Source organism: Meleagris gallopavo, chromosome 11 (assembly GCF_905368555.1).
Source record: "Meleagris gallopavo chromosome 11, MGAL_WU_HG_1.1, whole genome shotgun sequence".
Taxonomy (NCBI): Eukaryota; Metazoa; Chordata; class Aves; order Galliformes; family Phasianidae; genus Meleagris; species Meleagris gallopavo.
Window position 1 is genome coordinate 4730341 of NC_139414.1, and position 24462 is coordinate 4754802.

At 47.7% G+C, this 24462-nt stretch overlaps 2 protein-coding genes across 15 annotated transcripts in view; both read right to left on the bottom strand.

Annotated features, from left to right (window-relative positions):
• LOC104912587 (uncharacterized) overlaps positions 1-3527 on the bottom strand; it is an 82090-nt gene extending 78563 nt beyond the window's left edge. For all 14 annotated transcript variants that reach the window (XR_014885608.1, XR_014885606.1, XR_014885597.1 and 11 more), the window contains exons 1-2: positions 3439-3527; positions 3199-3342 (exon numbers count right to left, since the gene is read on the bottom strand). The gene's annotated coding sequence lies outside the window, so the exon portion shown is untranslated. The remainder of the gene's footprint in view (positions 1-3198; positions 3343-3438) is intronic.
• Positions 3528-6536: 3009 nt separating this feature from the next.
• ITM2C (integral membrane protein 2C) lies at positions 6537-22884 on the bottom strand. The gene is made up of 6 exons (XM_085232918.1): positions 22715-22884; positions 14885-15022; positions 13248-13436; positions 12858-12968; positions 9993-10143; positions 6537-8802 (listed from the first exon to the last, which is right to left on the bottom strand). The coding sequence occupies exons 1-6, from the start codon at positions 22826-22828 to the stop codon at positions 8711-8713; spliced, it is 795 nt and encodes a 264-aa protein (XP_085089044.1). The 5' UTR covers positions 22829-22884; the 3' UTR covers positions 6537-8710.
• Between the last annotated feature and the right edge of the window lie 1578 nt (positions 22885-24462).

Sequence of the window (24462 nt, forward strand, 5' to 3'; positions counted from 1 at the left end):
GTTTTGTCACTGAGATTTCAGACTCCTTTTGGAAGCATGGTTTATATATAACAGAAGAAAGCAGTGCTGGTGTAGAAGACTTAGCAGTGGTTAAAGTGGACACCAAAGGGGGTGTTGACTTTAACCAGTAATGCCTGAATATAGGAACAGAGATTGTATCAGTTCCTCATGAGGCAAAAAATGCCTTAGTATAACGGGAAACTGATTTCAATGGCATTTCTGCAGGCCGAGGCAGCTCCTCCTCCCAGACAAGGAGTGTGAAGTAGTTTATTTTGCTTTGCAAGTGGAGTGCTGCAATGGACACAGGCAGAAATCACACTCCATTCAGCAAAGCTGCTTCATACTCTCTTATTGACCGCATTTACTGGTGATAGTGATGTTATCAGATAAAGTGCCATAGAGATACAGAAATGACACAACAGCGACAGGAGCACTCCCATTGCTGACCTTGCTGTGACAGAGTCAGAGACACACACGGCCCTGGACACATCTGGTATTGGTGGGAAGATGCTCTGCCTCTCACACCTGACCTCTGCAGCCTTCTGGATTTGCAACTGAGCAGTGTGCAGCAGTACAATTCAGTTGAGTACAGCAGCTTGCCTTGCTCAGCTTCAGAGTGAAGAGGCACTGATTTCACTAGAAAGGCAAAGACTTTTCCCTCCACTGAGAAACTTGTAGCAATAGACTCCAATGACTCCGTGTATTTTAGATACTGTGAAAGGCAAAGCACACCTACAACATCTCTGTTTAACCATCATCTCATCTCACTTATTCTCCTTACTCCAATTTTTGTACACTACTGCTTCAAAAGGGTGACATTTACCACATTTTCTAACATGACAAAACAGTTGCTGTTAAGAATCCCAACAGCTGTTCTATGAAGGATCACAAACATTTCCCAGGAAGAAAAACACCAAAGAATGTAAAATTTTATGTCTGCTATATACCACAGATTCCTATTAATCCTTGTCTCTGTTCCAAGAGATTAAGCTGGTTTTATACCTGTGAGCAAATATTGGCAGTTTAGAGTTCTAAACATGGCCAGTCAGTTGTTCATCTGAAACTAAGCATTACAAACCCAGGAAATCCAGTTTAGACTGCACTTCAGAGCACATGAATGCAATCCTGACCATTCCCTGTTAAGTATTAACTTTGTGATAACAAAACCATCTCCCAGAGTGACATCTAACCCAGGCCCACTCAGCCAGCCAGGGTCTGAGACAATGAAGGACAGTATTTGAATTAGGTTTATGCATGAGAAGTTGCAGACAGCAGAGACCAGTCTGACTTCAGCTGTGCTAATAGGCTTGAAAACATCCTAGCTAGAAGGGGGTAGAAATAAATGAATGGGACTTTCTGCAAACCAGAGTTAGTGGAGCTATAAAAGCCCTGTAGATAGGTTTGTTTCCCTCATGCAGAGTGAAATAAGTTAGTATTAATAATGAATGTGTTTACGCAGGCCATTTTATATAAGTAGTGAGAAAGCAAAAGAGGCTGAGCTGTGAAATACACATCCTTGATCTGACCACAGGCCCTTGCAGAAACTCCTGCCTGTATCTGCCCAGTGAGGACCATGGGGCAGAACTCTGCTGCACAGTGAGACATGTTCACTGCCACTTGAGATGCTCTGGGGTGCCCCATTCAATCACTTATTCCAAGTTAAGTGGGGATGGGCTCTACTGGGCTCTTCTCACTTCTCACTGTCCACCACTGCTAGCCTGCCACAATCCTCCAACCCCTGAGGGCACCACACAGAGGACAAGGACTCCTAAATCCTACCCTGCTCACTGAACTTCAGGTTGTGTAGCTTGCAGAGCAAGGCAGCCGGACTCCCATACTAAGAACTAAGGGGTTGTTTTTCCAGAATTCATCTGCATACATTCAAGAACCTTATTTTCAGTGTCCTTCACCATTCTTACAGTCACATCGGTCACATGAGGTCTACACTCCTGCTCCCACCCCATGCTTACATGTCCTTTAAACACAGACGTGAACAGAACCATGTAGGCCACCCTCTCTTATTAAAGTTTTGACAAAACTGTCTGGGCACAAATTATTTTCCCAGGCAAATAAAAAATGTCAAAGCAGCAAAACTTGAAGGTAACCCTGAAAGAGCTGGGAGAATAGAAGACCTTTGCAGATCAGTTTGAGGGCTCCTAGAAAATTCTTGTGCCACACTGGTTACCCATGAAGTCAGAACAAAGTGCTGCTAGGCAAGTTTCCCAAATCCAAGGAGATGAAGAAGAGGCAGGGCAAGGCTGCAGAAGGTGACAAACCATTCTGTGGAGCAGAACCACAGTGCAAGTACCCTGCTGGAGCAAACAGCAGAGGGGGAGTTCACTGATGAAACTTCCATTTCTTTAGTGCACCCCAGTCTCACTGCAAACCACATTCCCTCAACTTCTGCTGCACCTGATGTTAGAAACCCTTTTCTATATCACAGTCAGCAATTGTGGAAATGAAGTCAGGATTGTAGAACAATGAAGGAGAATAAAGAAAATTAGAGATGAAGCAGCAGAATCCTTCAGGACTGAAAGTTTTTCAGGAGAATCTTTAAACTGTAAACAAAATTTCAGAGCAGTTTGGCATTTGCTTTTGCAGCCCTGGATGGAAGTTGGTAGACACAACTCAAAGCAGGTGTCAGATTTGCTTTAGCTTTCTTTTTGTCACTTCACTCGTTTTCGTACCCTTAGAGACCATGTCCAACATCTGTTACTAAACAGTTAAAGGAGATTAAAAACTTTAAGAAAAAATTAACCAAAGAAGGAAAGCAAAGCAAAGCAAAGAGCAGAGGGGTGGTAAATTAACGGCAGCTCTCCTCAGCAGGTGCCCGCTCTGGAAGCTGCTGGGGGAGATCTCAGCAGCAGCACCAGTGCCAGGAGAGGGATCCATATGGACTGTGGTGGCTGTGGGAGCGCGCATCATCCAGTAAATCGGCGGGAAAAACTCCCGCCCTTGGGCTGCCACAAAGAGAAAATGTCAGGAGAAGGTACAGGCAAGTGGCAGAGCACTGACAAGGGAGCAAGCAATGCAGCTGCTGGGTGCTGCGTGTCCTGACAGCATGCTGCCTCCTGATGCTGCCCTCTGCCACAGGGCTTTGTTCAAACGCAAAAACAAAAAAAATCCATGAAAATCAACACCATCCCGCCCCCAAAACAGCAACAAAAAAGAACAATACCCAAATATTTCCTCACATACCCCATTGCCTTTGGGATTTGCTTCCACAAGGAGCCCCTGCTACCCATTGGGCAGCCGTTCCCTGGGCAGGCTGCACCTCAGCACGGTGGGTGGAGGGATTCTTTTGTGTATAGACAGCAAGGGATTGCTCTCCTTTCTCCTCACCTGCAAAATTTAAGAACAGCTGCCATCAGAAGAACAGCAATACTTTCAAAGCTTTCCTTCACCCAGTGAGGATTTTGCACAGAAACACTCTCTTGCCTCATGACACTGAGCCGCATTTCTGCGAGGAAAAGAGGTGGCTTGAGACGCTACAGTTTTGGTTTGAGCTTCCCTGTTTACTTCACACTTGGGCGAGCACAGGGACACTTACTCGAGCAGATTAAAATCTGCACATGAGGAGGATCCGGACATGAGGACACAGGTGTGTGCTGCCATCCCACCGCCATTTGGGACACCTGTGGCAGCCCCACACCATCTGGTGCAGGGGCTGAGCACCCCTAGGCCCTGCTCTCCAGCTTGAGGTTAATGCAAAACCGTGGGGAAAAAGTGAACTGAAGAATTAAAGACCTGCTGATTTTCCACGGGCGAGCACAAAGTCCTGCCCTGGTGAAAGGCAGCACTGCGGGAACAGCTAGGCTGAGCGCTGAATGAGTTCAGATTGCCAAGGAGATTCATGCCAAATATTTACCCTTTGGTGCGATTAAACAACTCCATCCAAAGCGCTGAATGAAAGCAAAGTGCATTTCCACTGCAAACCTCATTACAGAATCGACATGCCTTCCTCTCCCCACTCAGCAACCCGGCCAGCAGGTTTGTTCTTTGCTACCTGCTGTTGTAAGTGAGGTTTGCTTTTGCTTGCTGTTTGCTCATCCATTTCATGGGCTAACACTGTCTTGGGGGGAAGAGAAACCATTTACGTCCTTGACATCTTAATTGAATCTTTTTTAAAAGCTGTTATAATGCAGAGGGAGAGACGGTCTGAAACATGTATTGCAAACCTGCCTTGTGTCTCAAAGGGCCCCAGGCTGAGCTGCGACCACCTGCGCTGTGTTAGCACTCACAGGTCTGCCTGTGGCTGCTTTTCTGCATTTTACACGCACTCATTTCAATTCATGGAAAAGGGAGAACAGCCCACATGGAGTGACTTTATTAGAGCAGAGCCAATCATGGTATCACGATCTGAAAACAGTGAGAAGCAGCTGGGGCCTGATTCAAAGCCTTTATCTTACCTCCTGAAAGGAAAGGAACACAAAAACCACAGAACAGCAAGATTAAAAATTAGTTGCTCCATTGATAATGGATGGGGCACAGAGAGAAATCCTGGGGAAATCTCTTTAAAAGACAATGAATTCTGAGAGGTTTTCTTCAATGTGCTTCAATCAGTTATCCTCTTCTCTGAAGCTTCTTTCCCTAGTCTGACCATGAGAGTATCTCAACTATTGCATGGCATGATTTCATTTGAACTCAAAAACAGATCTAAAAGCTCAATTATGAAGTTATATACTTGGCCTTTCAGATTAATTAATCCAAATGAATTGAACAACATTGTGGCTTCCACTGAAGAATTCTTTTGCACTAGCAAGAACAGTTAATCAGAGCTGGCATAAACACATTCCCTATAAATAATAATATTCCCAGAGAAAATATTCTCTGCAAACTTAAGGAAACAGCTGCTTCTTGATTCTTCAACCCACCCATTTAAGGTATCAACAAGACAGCCTAAAACAAGATTGTCTGTGAATACAGTAGAGATGCTGAAAGCAGCAGCCCCAAGCTAGCAGGCAGTGACACACAGTTGGTATTCCTGCTCAGTACTTACCTGCTTTCCTGCAGGCACAGCATGTCAGATGCCGCTGCATTTCAGAGCAATCAGGTCTGGTCCTCGTGCAGAGAAGCAGAACTCTCCTATGTACATGAGGCTGTTCTGCAGCCACCGGGAAAAGCAACAGCTAGTATCACCCTGTCCTGAAGTCAGCTTTGTTTTGTAAAATACCAGCCAGTATAAATATCTGATGCACAGGGCCATAGGTGTCCAACCCTTTGGCTTGCCTGGCTGTGCTGAATGAAGAGGAATTGTCTAGGTTGCTCCAAAAGTAATTCCTCCTGTTTACTTCCATGGAGATTGCAACCAATACGAAGAGAGCAATGACATTATTTGATAGAGCAAATTCTCAGATACAAGACACTTTTTCAACATAGGTACCACCATTAGCTATGAATTTTATGACTGGAAGAGACACGATCAGATTTTTCTTTGAGTTGAATGTCTGATTGCAACTATACATTCCATTCAAAAATTTGCAGGTAATGTATTTATATTGACTGAAAATGGAGTCACAAACATAAACTGATAATTTTTTCAGCAACCTTGAAACCTATTCTCAAATTTCTTTATCAGAATGAAGAGCACGGCTGTGTATTTTTTGCTGTTCACAAGACTGTGTTTAGCCAATGTACCCTTAACTCTCCAGGAAGCAAAGGGGCCTAATTTTGGACATCCTAAGGCACATATGTAAGTGTGTCCAAGAGTTAGAACAGTCTTACATTAGTTTGGCATCAATAAAAGATATCTGACATTTGTTCTTGTTGAGCTGCATGGGCTGGGTACAAATAACAAGGCAAGCTTCACGGAACTTCCCCACCAACCTAGAGAGCTGCCCCAGCCTGCAGTGGGACACACAGACAAACACGCTTCCAAGGAATGCGCTTGAGGGTGTTGGGATGGGCTGTTCCTGCTCCACGGCAGGGAGACTGAGTTCAGAAGTTATCCTGAAATCCTGTAGTCACAATGGTCAAAACAAATGAGTTTAAAATTCACAGTAACAGCAGATCTTGCCTTTCTATTACCCTTCAAATGTTTAGCTAGGTGCAAAACTAAGACTTCAGTAGTGATGATGAAGAATATTCTGGTCATCAACAGTCAGAACATGCCTATTTCTTGTACTAACACTGAAACAGATGGTCCTAATAGATGCACAGTGAAATCATCTCTTCAGCACTTACTTTTTAGGATAACATTTTGATTTTCCCAGTAAGCAATCTCATTGGAGAGCACCACTCAGATCACAGCTTTCTCCTGATTGACCTCTCCTCTGGAAGAGCCACAGGAATTTTCCGAGGCACAGACACAGAGGAACAGTGGATCTTCCAGACGTGACTCCAGAAAACACCTTTGCAAGCTGCACTATTTCCATCTTTACATCAGCCCAAATTAATAGCTTGAGCTGCAGAACAGGCTTTGGCAAATGACTATTGTAGAATGCAAATCCCTTCTACAGAACCCCAACAATGGAAAAAGCACCCAAATACAGAAGAGGTAAATTCAAAAATGTGTTTTCTTTGCGACAAACACACACTTTATGTATCAGAGATAAAAGATTTTATTATCCCATGGATGTTTCCTAAGAGGTAAGAGTTCTACCAGACAAAATATACAAAGCATTTTGTTTTCTTTCTAGACAACTGCATTCTCACCCTATGAAACAGCAACCACATTAGTTCACCTTAAAGAATCAGGGCTTGTCCTTACAGCTGCGGGGTTGCACGGAGTTAGCATATTCAATGACCAGTTAATTCATGCAGAATCAGAGGGAAGGGAAAAGGTCTGAGCGCTCACCTGAGTGCAGGCTTAGGATCCCGGAAACAGAGAGAAATGCAGGGCTTAAATTTACCAGTTTGTGATACTTCCACCAAGCAAACTGATACTCTGACTCTCATCATTCACTTTGCGATGAAAGCTTAGGGCTAATAGCAAGTTGTAGTTGGAAAAACACAGCTGTACTATAAAAGCAAATACTCCGCTGGCAGTGGGAAACTTTCCTCACCGGTCTGCATGAAACACATGCAATCTGACATCTCACATCCACTTTAAAGCAGGAGATCAGCATCTCCTGCTCTACCTATTAAAATCTAATGTTTATGGTTGACTCTTTTTTTATATAAAAAAATAATAATCTGAGCTTCTAAGGACATACTAATTGCTATTGCATTATATGATCATTTTAAGGTACTGTTTTGTTTTCATATAATTAGCTCACAGTACTACTAATAGAAGTTTGACTCTCAAATACATTAATTTTTTTGGTCCTGCTGAGTTAATGATTGTTCTTGCATTTGCTTTATCCTTTCTCTTCATGAAACAACATGCTCATTTCAACAGATGAACAAGTCCCGATTTGCTGAAAACCAATTAACAAGAATGTGCCAAGCTGTTCTTTCAAGTCAAAAAACTGCCTGCATTTTAAGAACCTCATTAGTTTTAACTATATTTATGGAACAGAAGGAAGAATATTTAATTACCCTGCAATTTTTCTTTCTGATGATCAGTAGAAACACAGTTTTGTTCACACAATTTCTCTGCAGTATACTGATGCACTGAATCTTGCCTTGTATCAACACCTGCTCTCCAGCGGTGCCTACAGATGACACAACACACAGCTGGGCTAGAGGAATTATGATCAAAACAGCTTTCTTCAGAGGAGTCCTATGGGAATATGCTCTCAAAAACAAACAAACAAACAACAACAAAAAAAACAAACCACTCTGTTTCTGCAGTTGCCAGTAACTACTGATTTTCTGCTGCTGATACCACTTTGCATGCTGGCATGGCACCCATCCACGGACAGATGGGACTCTGACAACTCAGAAAGACAGATCTATATGAACATAACTCATCTTCCAGGGAGGAGCTGGTCTGGAGAGGTGAGCTGAAATAAAGCACCCAGCTCCATCAGCAGCCCATAGATGGGACATCAGATATGAGCTTTGGCAGCATGTATAAAGGCTCACCTCTATTTACTCAGGCAAAATGGCAGCAAATGAGCTCAGGAGCCACAAGCAGACACCACTTGCTTGTTATATTGAAGGCTGAGGGAGGGTAGCCTGGCTGGTTCCAGGTATGCCACTCCAAATCAGCCAGGAGCTAGACACAGAAACAATGCATACGGGCTGCCTTCACTGTTTGAAAACTTGGTTTTCATTGGGACAACAAACTGTGAGCATCACAGTTCAGTGTGGGCAGAAAACCTCCTTCTGCTGAGCTTTCCAAATCACCCTGCTTGTAATTTCACATCTAATTCTAAGTCCATCTGATGACATACTCTGGTCATTACATCAGCATCAGAATGGTAATTCTCCTCCTGTAGTATACCTTCTGCCCCAGCCTCACAACAGTGCCAGCATGAAACTGCTCAGACAGGAGGAGAGCAACCATTTCCAGCATCCTACTTCTTGGCCGACCCTTCTACCCAAAACCTGCTCCTGAAACAGATCCCCACCCTGTGGGATGGAAGAGGCTGCATCCACTCCAAGGCCATCTGTGACTGCTGCATAAATTTAAGCCCAGCAAAACATCTCAGTAAAGAGAAAAGAGAACAGAATCAACTGCGAGGCCACGACAGACCCAAGGCTTTAGAGCTGCACAAGCAGGAGAGGGAGTAAAGTAAGTAAGGCAGATTACCAAGTCTAAAAAGAGGGCTGAGAGCATGTGTGTGCAAGCAAAGCCATGGAAGGTTACAACTGGACAGGGGCTTCATGATTTTCTGCAGATAACAGTTTCAACCACAAAAGTGTTTTCAAAGTGACGAATACGGTGGCAGTCCCCAGCCTCACGTCGACTGATACCTGCAAGGGATTAAAAGAGAGAAAGACAAGGAGAAAATTCAACCTGCGTTCATTTATAAGACCTGCATCAAGTCAGGGAAGGAAAGCAGAAGGGATGCAATTGCTGAATGCTGAAATGCAGGAACAACACAGCCCATAAAGAACGTGGAATAATTTCATCTTAGGAAGAACAGCTCCATTGCCCAGGCCCTGGTCCTGCAGTAAGAACTGCCATGAGCTGGGGAGCCACAGGGGAGCAGCTGGCTTCAGCTGACAGCACCTCGGTCTTATCTCCTCACAAAACCAGCAGAAAGCTATAGGCTGGTACAGAGCCAATGTGGGCTTAAAATCATCACCTGCTGGCTGTTTAAATCAGCACACGCATTGATGCTGCCAAAGCCTCAGCCTCACTGGAGAACAACAGCTGTTCCCCATGTGCATGTGCTGCAGGAGCTCACCTCCAGGCAGCAGCATCAGGCAGATACAGCCTGGCCGTTCCCTGCTGACAAACAGGACCATGCCAGGGCTGCAGCTCTGCACAGGGCAATGGGGCTACTCTGGGAAAGCAGCACATACAGCCCCATATAGCTTCCAGACACCCTCAGCACTGCACAGCTCACCCAGATGCCAAACCAAGAATAGGCTCATGTTTCAGATAAGGCTTAAAAATAAACAGATAACTACAAATACTGGAACAGATTATCATTATCATTATTATTATTATTATTGCAGCAACATTAGCATTTGTGTATAAAATACATACTGTTGTTTTTCACGAAATCAGTTTAAGGTAGTCTAATCTTCTCCCCTCAAAACTTTTTTCATATTATTAGGAACTTAATTTAAGGCAATTTGCAGATTTAATCTGCTCTGAATAGCTGCCACTATCCGCATTAAGGAAATTTTCTGAACAGTTCCCAATAGCACAGCTATTAGTTCAGCCCCAGGAGTCCACGTGCAAATGAACTGCAGGCTCCTGCAAGTATTTGTATTAATGTTTCTATGAGCCCAATAGGTGCAACAGTAAAAACACTGACAGCAGCAGGCACCCATTTGCAGCGATGTTTGGGGTTCAGCTGAATGAGGTGGGAAACACCTCAAGAGCTCTGTGTGCTTCCACCTGCAGGGAACCCCCCCACCTCGCCCTGAGGCTGTTACAGCAGAAATAAGGGCTGGGATGCAGGGGCAGCTGAGCACTGCGAGGCTCTTACGTCTCCTGGTGCTCCTCCGCTTCAGCCTGTAGGTCTCCTTGCCGCTGCACAGGCGGTAAATGAAGGAGCCGAGCTGCTCCATGTCGCTGACGTGCTCAGTCGCAATCATCTCCTCCTGGATGATGTATGTCTGAGGCAGGTATGTTCCTTTCTGAAATGACAGTTTCCACCAAAATAAGGCATGACCAGTGAGGTGGTCTCTTATTAAGGAGAGGTGCTGCTAGGAGAGAGCCACCAGGGACTGGAAAAAGTGGGGGAGAGGAAATGGAGGAACTGGGAGTATCCCGGGGACGGAGGCCACTGCTCTTGCCGCAGGGAGCTGCTCAGCAGTGAGGAGTCTGCAAGCTGTGCCCAGCTTGGAGGTGCCCAGCGGCTACCTGGGCAATGAACAGCCATGCTACAAGCACAGCTTGGACTGGGGGCACTTCTAAGCAGACTGGATGCCTACTAGGCCATGAAGCAGAGCTTCATTTATGGTGCCTTTTGCCTAAGGTACGTCAAAGAAATAAAAGAATCGGCAGATTGTGCAAGAGGGAGCAATATGAGACAAAAAGGCAAGCAACAGCAGCAGTTTCAAACTTCACCTCTTCAATTTCCACCACAGGACTGGTTATCTCCACAGAGATGTACCTGGAAACACACTGCATTAAGTCAGCGCCGTGCTGCTGGGCTGGCGGAGCCTCTCGGATCGATACAGCTCTCTTTTAATGGTGCAGCACAAGACTATTAGTAGAAGCCTGTATTACACTGACACAACTGTTCTGCAAGAAATTCAATTACTGATTCTCAGTGGGGGAGCACAGGAGAGGGCACACGATATGTGCAGTTACAGGCATGAGCCCTCATGTTAACACAGGGGACTGGGGCTCATGATCTGCCACAGCCTTGGCACGGCTTACAGGCACACACAGAGGCAATCCAGTCCTTTCATTGTTTTAAACTTAAATAGCTGTGGGAGCTGAGATAATCAGGATTTCTTGCTCCTCCGTCACGGGACTGCACAACAAACACAATACCATCAATTCTCTGCCAACAGTTTTAAGAAAACTAGAGCTTCCAGCATCTCCACTGGGAAATTAATCGGGTTCTACAAAAGACGTGGATCATCCATCATTTAACTGGGTCATCTCCAGCTTCCTGCGACTGCATGGTGGGAGCATCCTTCCATCCTTTACTCTCAGGTAATCATGCAGCTCTGCTCACCGAACCGTCACACAAAGCCAGACAGAAACTTGCAAGAAGCAGCATAGCTGCGTTTGCAGGCAAAGCACTCAGACAGGAGAGGCCCTGTAAAGCATACGGCAGGCTGAGATTTGGGCTGGGCATAGCTGTGCCTACAGGCTGCAGGGACCATGAGCAGGCAGCAGGCTGAAGAAAGGGCAAAGGCTTCACTGAGGGCCTGTGCCACCAGAAAAAGCAGTTACAATTACTTGCTGCACTGAGGTTTGGTGCTAGAAGTAGGGCTGAAACCTTCAAAACTCAACCTGCAGCTGGAAATCAGTCTCATTCATGGGTAACTTGACTGGATTGAGAGAAGAAAAGCAAGGACCAGCAAGGAGCACTTCAGAGAAGGGCAACCTCTGGGCAGCCTGATCTACTGCCTCATGGTGAGAGACTTTTGTGAGCAATAAGACCAAGCTAAGCACTCGAAAACGATGTCTCCAAGGTGCACATTAAAATCTGCACAGACAGACTGGACACTTATCCATGCCAATAATCATGAAGTTATTTAAACTCACGTCTGCTTTGTAAGCTCTTTAAAGATTTAAGGTCATAATAGTCATAAAACCATCTTAACTGCATTAGTATTCCCCTTTAAACTCTATTTCCGATAAAGTATAATTTTCATTCCCTGTGATTTTATACCTGTTATTTGAGGACGTGACCAGCATTTCCAGTCTGCCAGTGTTTTAATGAGGCTCTGCAGTCAGCCTGTGCAATCCTCTCTTTTCCATTTCCCCTGCTGTGGGGACTGGTCATCTGCCACAGTGCCTGGTTTGGAGTGAGTTGTAAGTAAACGTGTGTTGTAGCCCAGCAGGGCTCCCAGCACAGCAAACAGATGGTCACAGTGGATGAGATTGCAAGGAGTGCTGGGAAACAAGCTGGGAGATTGACAAGGACCAGAGATCGGGCATCTCTCAAGGCACAACCTTTCACCTCTCAGCTTAACCCCACAAAGTTCATCACACTGCAGGGAATTATATTGGTTTCTTTTGCTTTTAAACAAGCTCTCATGGAAGAGAGTAAGAAAGCCAGACAAAAGGCTTTGCTTCACCTTCTGCAGCCTTAAAAATCCTGTTTTTTTTTCCTGCAGTTAAGATTTAATAGTGCTCTATTTTAAGGTTGTTTTCAGTCACTGCAATACATCAGCTTGAGCCTCTGAACTAACAAAACTGCCAGTACTAAACCCAATTAATGCCTGTTGTGAGCAAAACTGCATTAGATCAAAAGCTGCATTTCAGCCCTCAGGATGGCAGGGGAAGCAGCCCAGATCACACCCCAAAGAGGTAAAAGCAGAGGGCCCAGTATTCCCCATGGGGCATTGACAGCTCTGCAAAAGTAAAATGCAGCAGCAAGAGCGAAAGGAAGGCTTTTTTTTCCCCTGTTGATTCCCAACTCTCAGTAAACACCTGGGGAAAGGGATCTGCTGCTTTTCTGTGCCATCCCGCTCAGGTTCATCTGTCATGTCTGCATTACTGTCATGCCTGCAAAGTGATTGTTTCAGCTGCAACCCACAAAGGCTTTGCTCTGCATGAAAACTCAGCTCTGTCAGGTCCAAAGCTCACTTTCACAGACATCACTTTCTGTTTCTGATTCCCAAGAGCTCAGAAAAGCACACAAAATAAAGCAGGACTGCAGCCGTACCTTCACGTTAACCAGCAGCTCCCAGAGGTTGCGTGGAGGCATCACGATAGTGGTGTTCAGCTCAATGACGTAGCATTTATCCAGCGTTATGTCATGATAAGCTGTTAGACCCTGTGTTCCAAGCAGAGAAATTAAAAAATTGAGCCCTTCTCAATGAAATATGGCTGTAAACGTGGGTGAAAGGAAGCCGAGCAGGGCAGGAAGGAGGTACTGTTCAGCAAACCAGAAGACTGAAGCAACCTCACTCCATCCTGAGGAACACACAAGGAGCAGGTTGGAAAAGCTCAGACATGGCTCTGAGAGGGAAGACATCTCAAAAATGAGATTACAGTGCAGATATGAGACAACAGCAGCAGTGCTATGCCCAGAAAGAACCCAAGAGCCCCTTACTCGCTGGAAATCATGGATGATATCCGCAGGGTCGCTCCCTCCAAACTGGGGCACCGGGACATTGATTTGCTCATAGTTGTCCTCGATGTAAATCTTGACATCTTCGTGCAGTTCCAGCTGCCCTCTGAACGGCGAATACAGCGAGTCTTCATAAAGGACGCCGCAGTGAAACACGCTCTCGCGGGGAAGCTGTGGGAATGAGATCCAGCCGGAGGCACAACACACATACACCCCACACCCCATTAACAACTACAGCCAACACAGCAAAAACGGGGTAAAAATACCCTTTTTGAACAGGCGTTTGGCACATATTTCAAGCTCAGCCTGTTGGCTAGAGGATGCTCTTGATGAAGGCAGTTCAAAACACCCCCGTGGAACAACCCCGCCTCCCTTCCTGCTGGTCAGATCCAAGGAAACAAAGGATGCCCCGTGGGATTTCACAGAGGGTCAGCAGAAAGGTAAATTGTCTGCGGGTTCTTACATTTTGTAGCTGGGCTGTTCCACAGACATAGCTTACAGTACTCGCATTTTTCTCCATACGGCATATAGGCTTGGAGCAAGCAAAGCATCACTTCTAAAGGTACTCATAGCTTGTATGTGACAGATGCAGCAGGACAAAAACAGGAGCCGCTGCTCTCCTGCAGTCCAGAGGCACAAAGTTGCTTGCACCAAAATCCCTGTACCCACTGGATTACCGCTGGTGTGTGGGAGAGCTGAGCAGCCCTACGCTTGTCATGGGATTTCCAGATCAGATATATGTAAGCACAAGTAATAAATAATTAATGCACCCAAAAACAAGGACTGCAAATTAATTTGACAGCATAAGCATGTACAGAGCAATGAGAGTATAAAAAGACACTGCTGAGTGGATAAGTGCTGGCTGAGCAGCAGAATGAGGTATTCAGTGCAAATTGATGATTGAAGTTTCTTGGCTAAGCACTCAGCAAGCCACAGAGCATAGCAGTTTCCTCCTTAAAATGGGGCTGTGTTCTGTACCCCTCCCCATGCTTTGACCCACTGCTGCTTAAATCCACAGCACTGCCAGCCAAGTTCCTTCACCAGGCAGAGCTTTGCAAAGCCTACGTGGAAGAAGAGGTGCTGAATTTAACAGAGGATGTAGGCCCATCTGCCATTTCATCTCCAGCTTGCTTTGCTTGCTTTATATAGCAGCATCTATTTTTGTTACGCTCACAGAGTTTCTCTGTGCTACAGCCTAAAAAACCCATTGCAAAATGCTGCTTTGCCTTGCCTGTACCCCCTGCTCTCTTCAGGGCTCGCTCAAGCCCTGCAACCAGCCAAGCTTTGAAAACTGGTTGACCACTGACAGCAGTAACACTGGGTTTACAAGGCTGAACTTGCGGGTCATATCTTCAGAGAGTTAAAAAAAAAAAACCAACACAAAACAAAACACAAGAGAGGGGAAGAGGAGGACGTCTGGAAGGCTCTTCCTGACAGTCAGGACAGAGGTGAGCCTAGCGCAGCACTTCAGACATGTCCCATCTGCAGTGCCCACAGTTACCAGCTCCCAAATCCCCACTGTGCAAAGCAACAAGCAGCAGCACAAATCAAAGGCTCGATCCAGTTTGCTTTGCTGCTTCAGATGGAGGAGCCAACCGTCCTTCCCAGCTCACCCATACCTGCGTGATGAAGAAGTATCTGTAGACATACATTGATGCAAAGACCAAGCCAAGGAGCAGCACGAGGAGACCCATGGTCAGGTAGCACACCCCGCTGAGCGATGACCTGCGGCCCTGCACCACGGGAGCCTGCTCCTCCTGTAAGGCAAGAGCGAGAGCATCAGCCAGCTGCTGCCAAAGGGACCAAAAAATCAACAATATATCATTCAAAGGTTACACATAAGCTTGGAGCGTGAGACTGAAGAATGCAGGCAGGGTCCTGCAACTTGATTTCACATCTGGATGCATTTTGGTCAGGGTGAAACCCCAAGGCTCCCAACCAGCTTTGTGGAGCTGTAGTTGCAGCACACCCCCAGCAGAAATTAATCTGTATGCATTTGCCCTTCGTCCCAGCTTTGGAGGACCTGCAGCGCACTGCCAGCTTCCTGTGCTGAAGGATTGGCATTTAATCAACTTGTTGCCACTCCTCCAGCAAACAAAGCAAGCTGAAAAATAAAGCATTTGAAGTTCATCTCCACTCTCCCCTTCCCCTCCTCCTACAGATGAGGGGTGGCAATGGTGACAAGCCACAAAGAAAACAAAATCACAATTCTGCAGAAGTTTAAAGGTTCTCTGACACAAACAGCTCTGATGAGAGAGTCATGCTGTATGTCAAGTGTTCCACAAAACACATTTCCCCAGGTACCTGTCACTGGAGAAGCAGAGCAGCCAGTGGAGGTGGTAAGGAACACAAAGCTCTGCTGCTGCTGACACCGAGGAACGGATGGAAATAAGGTTAACGCTCCACAAGCAAATGTCATCCTAAAGGTGCTGGGTTCCCATGCTGGTAAACACACCACCCAAGCTCTACATTTGGGAGGAGGTGGGGAAGATTCTCAGTGCTTTGCCCTTGGGGAAGCTGTGATACACCAGGAAAAGATGGAAAAATAACACTGCAAAGCCTAACAGAGGAAGGAAAAGCTCAAGAGCCACTTTTCTGATGGAGTGGCAATGAAGGCGGTGAGGTTAACAATGGTGTTGGATAGGAACAATTAACTCCAGCCCTGTGGTATATTGTGTACAAACCAGCAGCTCAAACCTTCACCGAGATGCAGATCTCCTCTTCCTTCCGCATCTGAAGGCCACCAACCCTTGTCACTAGGAACAAACTGCAATTTACAAACAACCACGTGTCCATCGGCAGTGAGCTTCAGGCGGCAATCAGAATATTAACACTGAACAACACTAACATCACCCAGCAGATGTTTAGCAGTATCTTGCAAGCATTCATCAGCCAGATGCTCTTCTTGCAACAAGCCACCCTACCAGCCTTCTGCCTCAAAAACATACTACTTTTTTTTTTGTCAAGAGGTAGCTATGGCCAGCACCCTGCAGGCTACCCCTGTGTGACCTGTGGGAAAGGCATGGCTTGCTCTTTCTCCCTATGGAAGGCATCCATATCTCAAGGAGAGCCTCTGCTCACCCGGCGTTGTGCTGCAGGCACTTCATCCCACCGAGTGAAGCAAGGCAGCTCCGGCACAACCTGGATCCCCAGATGAGCTGAGTCAGCTCCAGTGTGCAGGCACGATCCCTTTGCAGATGCTCTACCCAGCACCTGGCAGTGGGCAAGGGTGTGGAGTATAAAAAGGAACTCGTTCTCTCGGATAGCACAGGATATTCCATATGCTTCAGCATCACGCCTGCTCACAGGGAGGGCACAGGAACAGAGCGCGGGTGGAGGTACCCAGCTGGGAGGAGAAGAGGTTATGCTACAGACCGTCTGGTAGAGGAGTCTTCAAATCAGCCTTCAAATCAGGGTGAAAAAGCCCTATTTCAGTCTGGGGATTTTCTTCAGAATTTCCAGGCTTTCTGAGGACACAGTGAATGGAAACTGCTCTGCTGCACAGATGGGGTTGGGAAGGGTCTGAGCCACCAGGCCAGCAGTGGCTCCAGCACTCTGTGCTCAGAGAAGGAGAGAGCCCGTGAGTATAGGCTGCCAGCTGCCTTCGGCTCCCCAGTGCCAGCAGTTGGCTTGCAGCACACCTCGCTCTTCCCCAGCCTGCACACAGACCTCACATCCACACGAGCAACTTTCTTAAAGCAAGGTCAGTGCAGACTCCCCCCCGGGACTGTTGTGTCTTTTTGAAGAACTTATCCTTTAAAAATATATATACAGAACTCCTTGCAGGTCCTTGGCCGTTGGAAACACAACCCAGTGCGAGCTGCTAGCCATAACCCAATGAGCTGCCATCTTTCAGATGTCTTATCAGCACAATCTAGCCCTATGAAAAATAGATTTTCGCTTCAATCTCTCTTCCTGACTGGCGTCTCGCTGGAGATGACAAAGTGTGGAAATGAAAGGTGCTGTGTCCTGCCTCGCTCCCCATGACTCACAGCACTCCTCAGCAAAGCCAGGCTCAGCACGTGCCCTTTTCCTGCTTCTTCAGCTTTTGAAGCAGCTCTGTCTGCCTCCCTTCATCAGCTGCTGCCAGGAGATCAAAACAGCACAGCGGCTCCTCCAGGAACACAGCTCAGGGCAGGCAGCTCCTCAGAGCTTATCAGTTTTCTCTACTCTATTTCCTTCTGAATGACATCTAATTACACAGGTAGAGAAACATCACAGCCATCGCTTCGCTCAAAGTCTTCTCTCCTCTGGCTGCTCTGAGATTTGAGATATTCTCCCTCCATATTTATGTAACTTGCTATGGGTGCATAAGCACATATATCCTTAACAATAATGTAATATCCAGCCTACAGCCAGATCTGCTCCTGCACATCTTGTTGATTAAAAGATGCATTTGTTGAGCTCTCCATCAACCATTTTTCCTGCATTTATGAAACACAACGGTTTCAAATCTTTCATTTTAGACATTGCAGGGCGTGATGAGCAGGGGGCAAAGCTTGGCAAGTGCCTAAATGCACAGCTCCAACAGCACAGGAGCTTGGGGCCACTAAAAATAGATGTGATTTTGATGACTAACAAGTAAGGAGAGAAATGATACGGAGTAAATACTCAAAGGGACACCGTTTTGAGAGCAGCTCTAGCTGAAAGGCAGTAAAACACGTCAGCCATCTCCAGGAGGTGCTTGTTGTCTGTGCTCTTGATGTGAAGGATGCACCAAGGCAATTACAGCCACTGCCACAGGCAGCCCTGCCTTCCTCTCCTAAGGAAGCAGGATCAAAATGTAAGAAACTCACTTCAGAAAACCTAATTGATCTTGCTGCGTACTTACTTTTGGCAACCAAAAGCAAAGATGGGAAAGGGAGAATAATTTCAAGGCCTATACCTTGAGGATATGAAGTGCCATATTGCTTGTAAAAATCAAATACTGCTTTACAGAACGTGAAGACCTGAAGCAATAGAAGACCCAGATTGGATGGGACCATGGGCAGCCTGATCTGGTATTAAATGGGGAGGTTGGGGGCCCTGCGTGTGGCAGGGGGGTTGGAGATTCATTCATAATCCTTGAGGTGACTTCCAACCCTGGCCATTCTGTGATTCTGTAAACAATACCCCCATTGACTTCACCTGCAAAAAAGCACAGTTGGCAGCTGGTCACCATGGTGCTGACACAGGGCTATAAGCTGGTACTGAGTGAGCCCTGCTGGACTTGGCTTTGAGCATCTCCAAGTGAATCCCACCAAAGCCACCACCCTGGGGCAAGACAGGACGGCCCTTCCAGACTGATGAGCGTTCCTATGACTTTAGATCAGGAAAGAAAATCATGTGTGTATGCACGCATGTATGTGCACGCACATACATATATATATGGCACATGGTTTCTAAGGCAACAGAAGTTCTGTGCCGTACTTGAGCAGTGCTTGTGCAGGGCCATGGAGCAGCATGGGGAGCACAGCCAATGGCTTTTGGACTCAGAGATGCCTGGGAGCCAAAAAGGAGGGCTGTAATTAAGAGACTATCACAGCTGAAGGCAAAAGGTTGCCATAAATGAATCTAATCGCATCTTTAAGCGACAGGGCCGCACGTGACCAGGAACAAAGCCACCTGCCTCAGGAGTCGCTTTGCAGCACTGCGAATTAGAATATCAAAAACAACCGCCGGCTAATTAAGAACCACAGCTTTGTTGCTATCTGACAAAGCCAGCAGGATGTCAGAAATGCAGCCTAGCATATGAGAGCTCCTGAGCGCTCAGTGGTCCTCCCTAGCACACAAACCTCCTCTTTCCTCCCTGTCCCATCTCGTTTTTGAAGCAAGGGGCCGTTTCTTCTCCCTCTTTGCACAGGGATGAGGAATTCATTTCTATGTATTTTATTTCTCTTGGGTGAGGTGCAACAGCTTCCAGCTGGAGGCTTTCCAGCCTCCCTCTTCTATTTCCTGGGAGTAAAACCACTCAGGGCATTAGCAGAGTCAACCAAGCCTGTTGCAGAAATAAGGCTGTTCTTACAGAGCTGGAGGGCTGCGTGTCCCATGGAACAGACAGGAGCAGAAATACGTTAAGCTCCACAGTTGCTCCAATACAAAATACGCTGCCCAGTGATTACCTTTTCTTCCTGCAGCAGCATAGGAAAACCCTGTCAGAGTCAGCCCTGCTTGAAAATTCACCACAAAGAGACAGTATGTAGTTTAGCAAACAGCAAAAGAGAGGAGACTCTTCTCAGTTTTACTGTTCTATGTGAGTTCAGCATGTGGCCACAGCTGCAGGACAGCTCTGCAAAGCAAATCTAGAGGATGGGTTAAGTAAACAAGCAGAAGCCCAGACCCTACCACACTGTCCTCCTTCGTAGGCATGTAAATGCCACACGTGATCTGGGAAGAAAACACCAGCTCAGAAGTGAAAATGCCTTTTCCCTCCCCGACAATGTTTTTTGGGTTTCTGTGTTCTTCATAGAATCATACAATGGCCTGGGTTGAAAAGGACCGCAAAGATCATCTAGTTTCAACAACCCCCATGCCCAGTTTTTCCCATGCCCAAAGCAGGTAAGCACAACAGCTCCTTCCACACTCAGAGCTACAGAGGCCCTGGTTCTCCTGCACCTGGGGGAAATATGCTTCTCCAGCAGATTTTAGGTTTCCACATCTGCAGCTCTGCAGTCCACATCTCTGTGGTGAAGGAGAGCCACGTGGTTCCAAATTCAGTCTCGTTTGTACTGTATCTGCTAGAATTGGCCATTCCCTCTCAACCTCCCCTTCCAGTTTTAATCAGATCCCTTGTCATGCTCAGCTGGAATATGAAATATTAATGCCTGGAGTCCAGTATGAGACCCAGGTCCTGCATTTGACTGGAGCAGACCCCGGAGGAGTCCAGAGGTGTTTTACCAGTTCAGACCATTTCCTTCCTTCCTTCCAAGCACCCCCAAGGCAGCATCCCTGCAGCCCACACAGACATCAGAACAGCCAGGGACAACCAGAGGCACCAGAAGGCACAGTGGGGCAGTGAGGAGACTGAGAAACCCCACAGATGGTGGCACTGTGAAGCTCTTCCCCCTACTTCTTATCATTTACCCCTCATGAAGCAGAAGACTTTAATGAAACCCGATGAATCACAAATGCACAGAGTGTATATCCCAGAGCCATTAAAGGCATGGCAGATATATGCATTTCCATTCCAGACTCTAAATCTGGAGTTCAATTAAAACTCACTGAATGCTATTATGCATCTGAGAAGATATTTTCCAATGAATACAACAAATGATGTTACTGACTGCATAGCCTCAGACTGCCTTCTGCCTGAGGAGGATGCTGCATCCCCCAGCTTCTGTTAATGACAACAAGATTCTTTCTTTTATAAGCCCTTAACAAGTTGCTATTGCCTCAAAATCACATTCATTTTCTGACTGAAGTTAACTTGTATGTTCTTTTCAATTCACTCAAGCTGCACAGCAGATGAACACAAGACTCATCACGTGCCAGCTTGCTGTCAGGAGCCCTTGCCTACCGCTCTTCGGGACACAGCACTACTGCAGCCATCTTCCACTTGCACATCTCTGCATGTACCAAGCACCTGCCAAAATTCACAGTCTGCAGAAGCTGCTGCTGAATCATTTCCCAGCTCTGGCTCCTATCGCTGGGATTGAAGTTGCGGGATCAAAGAGAAAAGGAATGCAGAGCATCTCCTTTGCATGTCACCAATGCGATTTTGCTGCAAGGCAGCTAGAGCAAGAGACACAGACAGGAACTGTTGGAATGGCAAGAGAGCCAGGCTCCAGCACCTCACAGGCTGGAGGTTTTTTGGGCAGCACACCCCTCAGTCCAGATGTGTACCAACTACACCTAAAAAGCCATTACAGAAGAATCCAGCATCATAAACAACCTGAAAAATAGCTTCAGGAATAGGCCACCCGTAGGTGGGCATGCTCCCTGACACCCCCCTGTCACCAGCTCACCTCCACCCAACTCCTGCTCTCCTGTCACTTATGCTGTTTCCCTTGCCTGCCCTTCTGCTGGAATAAAGGAATCATTAGAGTCTTCATTTTAAATTCACTTTTTAAAGTTCCTTTGTAGATCTTGTGGGCTTAAGAGAACAACACAGTGTTCCCCAGGAGGCAGAAAGCAAAGAACAAAATCCACAGTATTGGGTCAGGCACAGTGGGGATGGGTGGATGGTTGGACCAGGTGACCTTATGGTCTTTTCCAACCTTAGTGATTCTGTGATTCAATGTTTGCTGCTTAAGCCAATTTCCTCCATCTGTCACAACCTGAATCAGGGCAACTTTGCTTGCAGGGATCTAGCAGTACTCACGATGGAAGCACGCTTCTGCTACCTTTACTTCCTATGATAGTACTATTAACCCTGTTCTCACTCTGCTCATCAGAAGCAGCCAGGTCCTGAGTTTGCACAGCATTGCTCCCACCACAGGGAGTGGGCTGGGGGGCAGCACCCAGGTCTGCTGTGAGCCCTGCTCCCAGGCTGCCCGCAGGGCTGCCACCAAGGGCAGGAAGAAGCCTACCTCTGCTCCTCTCCTAATCAGTACAAAAACACAGTCAGCCAGGCTCCCATTGCAGGTTCTGGGATGGCTTCTATGAGCTGGATTAACATCAGACTGAGCGCTCAGACACTGACAGTGCAGTTAGGAGAGCTGTGAGCATACCAGCTCGTGACATGGGAGATCACAAGGGTGACCTCGTGAACTCCTCTAAAGCTGAGCGACTCTCTGGGGAGCTCCCAGTAGCAGGGAACGCCCTGCAGAGCTGCAGGAACGGAGCAGACCCACGGCTCCCCACAGGGTTTGGGTCAGGGAGATACTGGGGTTCAATAAGTGGTCAGACTACACGCACAGCTCCATGCATTTCAGAATGCAGAAGCACATCTGTCCTCCTGCATCATCCCGGGCTGCCTCAGGCTCCAGCCACAGGGACCACCACCCGCTGCCCTCCACCAGCCCTTACCCAGCCCAGCAAATTTGGCTTCTGTGTGTCAGCTGGGACTGCAGAACAGCTGAAAGAAGCTATGCGTGCTCTCATCCTTAGCTTTTCATCTTGCCCCAACTGCTCTGCTCCTCTTCACGCCAGCCCTGAGCCTCACAAGATGTCACACCCTGAAACCTGACCGCCTCTGCCAAACCCCAAACCACGTTCCCCACAGTAACAACCCCGACCAAAGGATGCGCTAGGGTGCTTCGGGTCCACACTGCCCACGGATCACATAGGAGTGCACGTATAGGACTGCACGTATCCCGCCCCGTCCCTTCCCCACCTCCCCAAACTTCCAACCCCTTTGGCACACAGGCCGATATCCGCACATTCCGACGCTTTCAGGACAGCCCTTCCGAGCACAGACCGGACCTCACCGAAGTTCGCTTCGCACACCGCTCACGAAGCGCCGCAAAGAGGGGCGCGAAGAGCCACCCCGGGGGTCCCCGGCCCGCAGCCCCCGCCCGCCCCGCACTCACGGCGCCCGCGGGCAGCAGCACGGCGCCCGTCGCCCCATCGCCCCCCGCCGCCTTCTCCTTCTCCTGCTCCGGCTTGAGCGCCGCGGCCGGCTGCTGGACGCCGATCTTCACCATGGCTCCGCGCCGCCGCCGCCGCCGCCGGTACCGCCCCGGGGAGGCGCCGCTCCGCCCGCAGCCCCGCCGTGCCCCCGCCCCGAGCCGCCCGCCAAAGGTCCGCCGTCACCCGAGGGGCGCCGCGTCCGTGCCCGGCCCGAGGAGCGCGCGGAGCGGAGCGAACGAACGCTGACAGCTTTGTGAAGACAACAGAATGAGGGGGGAAAAAAACCAACACATTAAGGAAACCCTCTCAGCCTCCGGGCAGACGTAGGCAGCGAGGAAAGCTGCGCGCTGCCGGTGGTAAAACACAGCAATACCCTTACATTGATTTCATCCACTTAAACGCGGTATTTATTGATAAATGAACTCATTAATAGCGTTTTATTCTGATCCAGAAGGATTCACTGTGCAGCTGAGTGCTTTACATCATGTTACTAACCCAAGCCCTTGATAAACGAGTGCCAAATTTTGTTTGCAAAAGGCACCTTTGGCAACGATTCAGAGTTGACTCACAACGACCGCACACAGTGCTGACTTGCCATTGTTTGGTGCGTGGGGCTGCGCAGCCCTCCCAGCATCCCACTGCGTGGTAACTGCAAGCTTCACCCTGCACTGAGAGCATTTCCAGAGCAGCACCTGACTGCAGGAGCGCAGACAGCACAGCACTGAACCACCAGGAGCATCACAGCCACGTCCAAACATCTCAGGCTGACCATGCAAGAGGAGAGGCTCCTAACTGCAGTAATAATGGTCGTCCTAAATGATGGTGTTGGATAGAGCCAGGAAGGACCCAGAACAGGAGCAGAGGGTCAGAAATCCCTGTGCCCCACTCCACACCACCTGCTGCTGGTCCTGCTCTTTGCCATGGCCTGGGCCTGCCCTTGTTCAGGCTGCTCTGGCTCTGCTCTCCCTGGCACATGGCTTTCAGTACAAGAAATGCACAGAGCATCCCACTCTCACCACCGAGAAGAGACAGAAACGCAATGAAATAAAAGCAATGTGAAAGCTCTCAGTACATCTGGATAAGCAGCATAAAAAGCTTGATGCACAGATCTTTAACTTAAAGTCAATAGACGGAGAAAATCGGGTTTTTCCCTTCCCATTTGTGGCCACTTTTGTCTTCCAAATGGAAAGCAGCATTGATCAAACATGCCAGACTGTCATCAGAGTGCTGGGGGGCCTTCTGCTCACAGCTTACACCAGAAGCATTATTCTCCTTAGGGAAGCCCCAGCTGATGGCCCGCTGCCCTGCATTAATGGAAGCACGCACAAGTGCCCCAAACAACACACCAGTCCCAGTGTTTGTGAATAGAACTGCAATACCCCAAACAAAACTGGCAGCACTGGTGAGGAAGACAAGTTATTATCCACAGCACCATAGGGTGGTTTGGGTTGGAAGGGACCTTTCAGATCATCTAGTTCCAACTCCCCTGCTACAGGCAGGCAGGAGCTCCACGGACTTCAGCTGGTCATTGATGTGGATGGCTGAACATCCTCCCATTCTGCCCTGCCTGTTTTTCCTAAAGAATTTATACCCGTCTATTCCTATGCTCCAATCATGAGAGCCACCCCTCCGCATCTCGGTGATGCCAATGACATCACAGCCCTGTAGGCACACACACACCTGCAGCTATTCTTGCTCGTTCCCCATG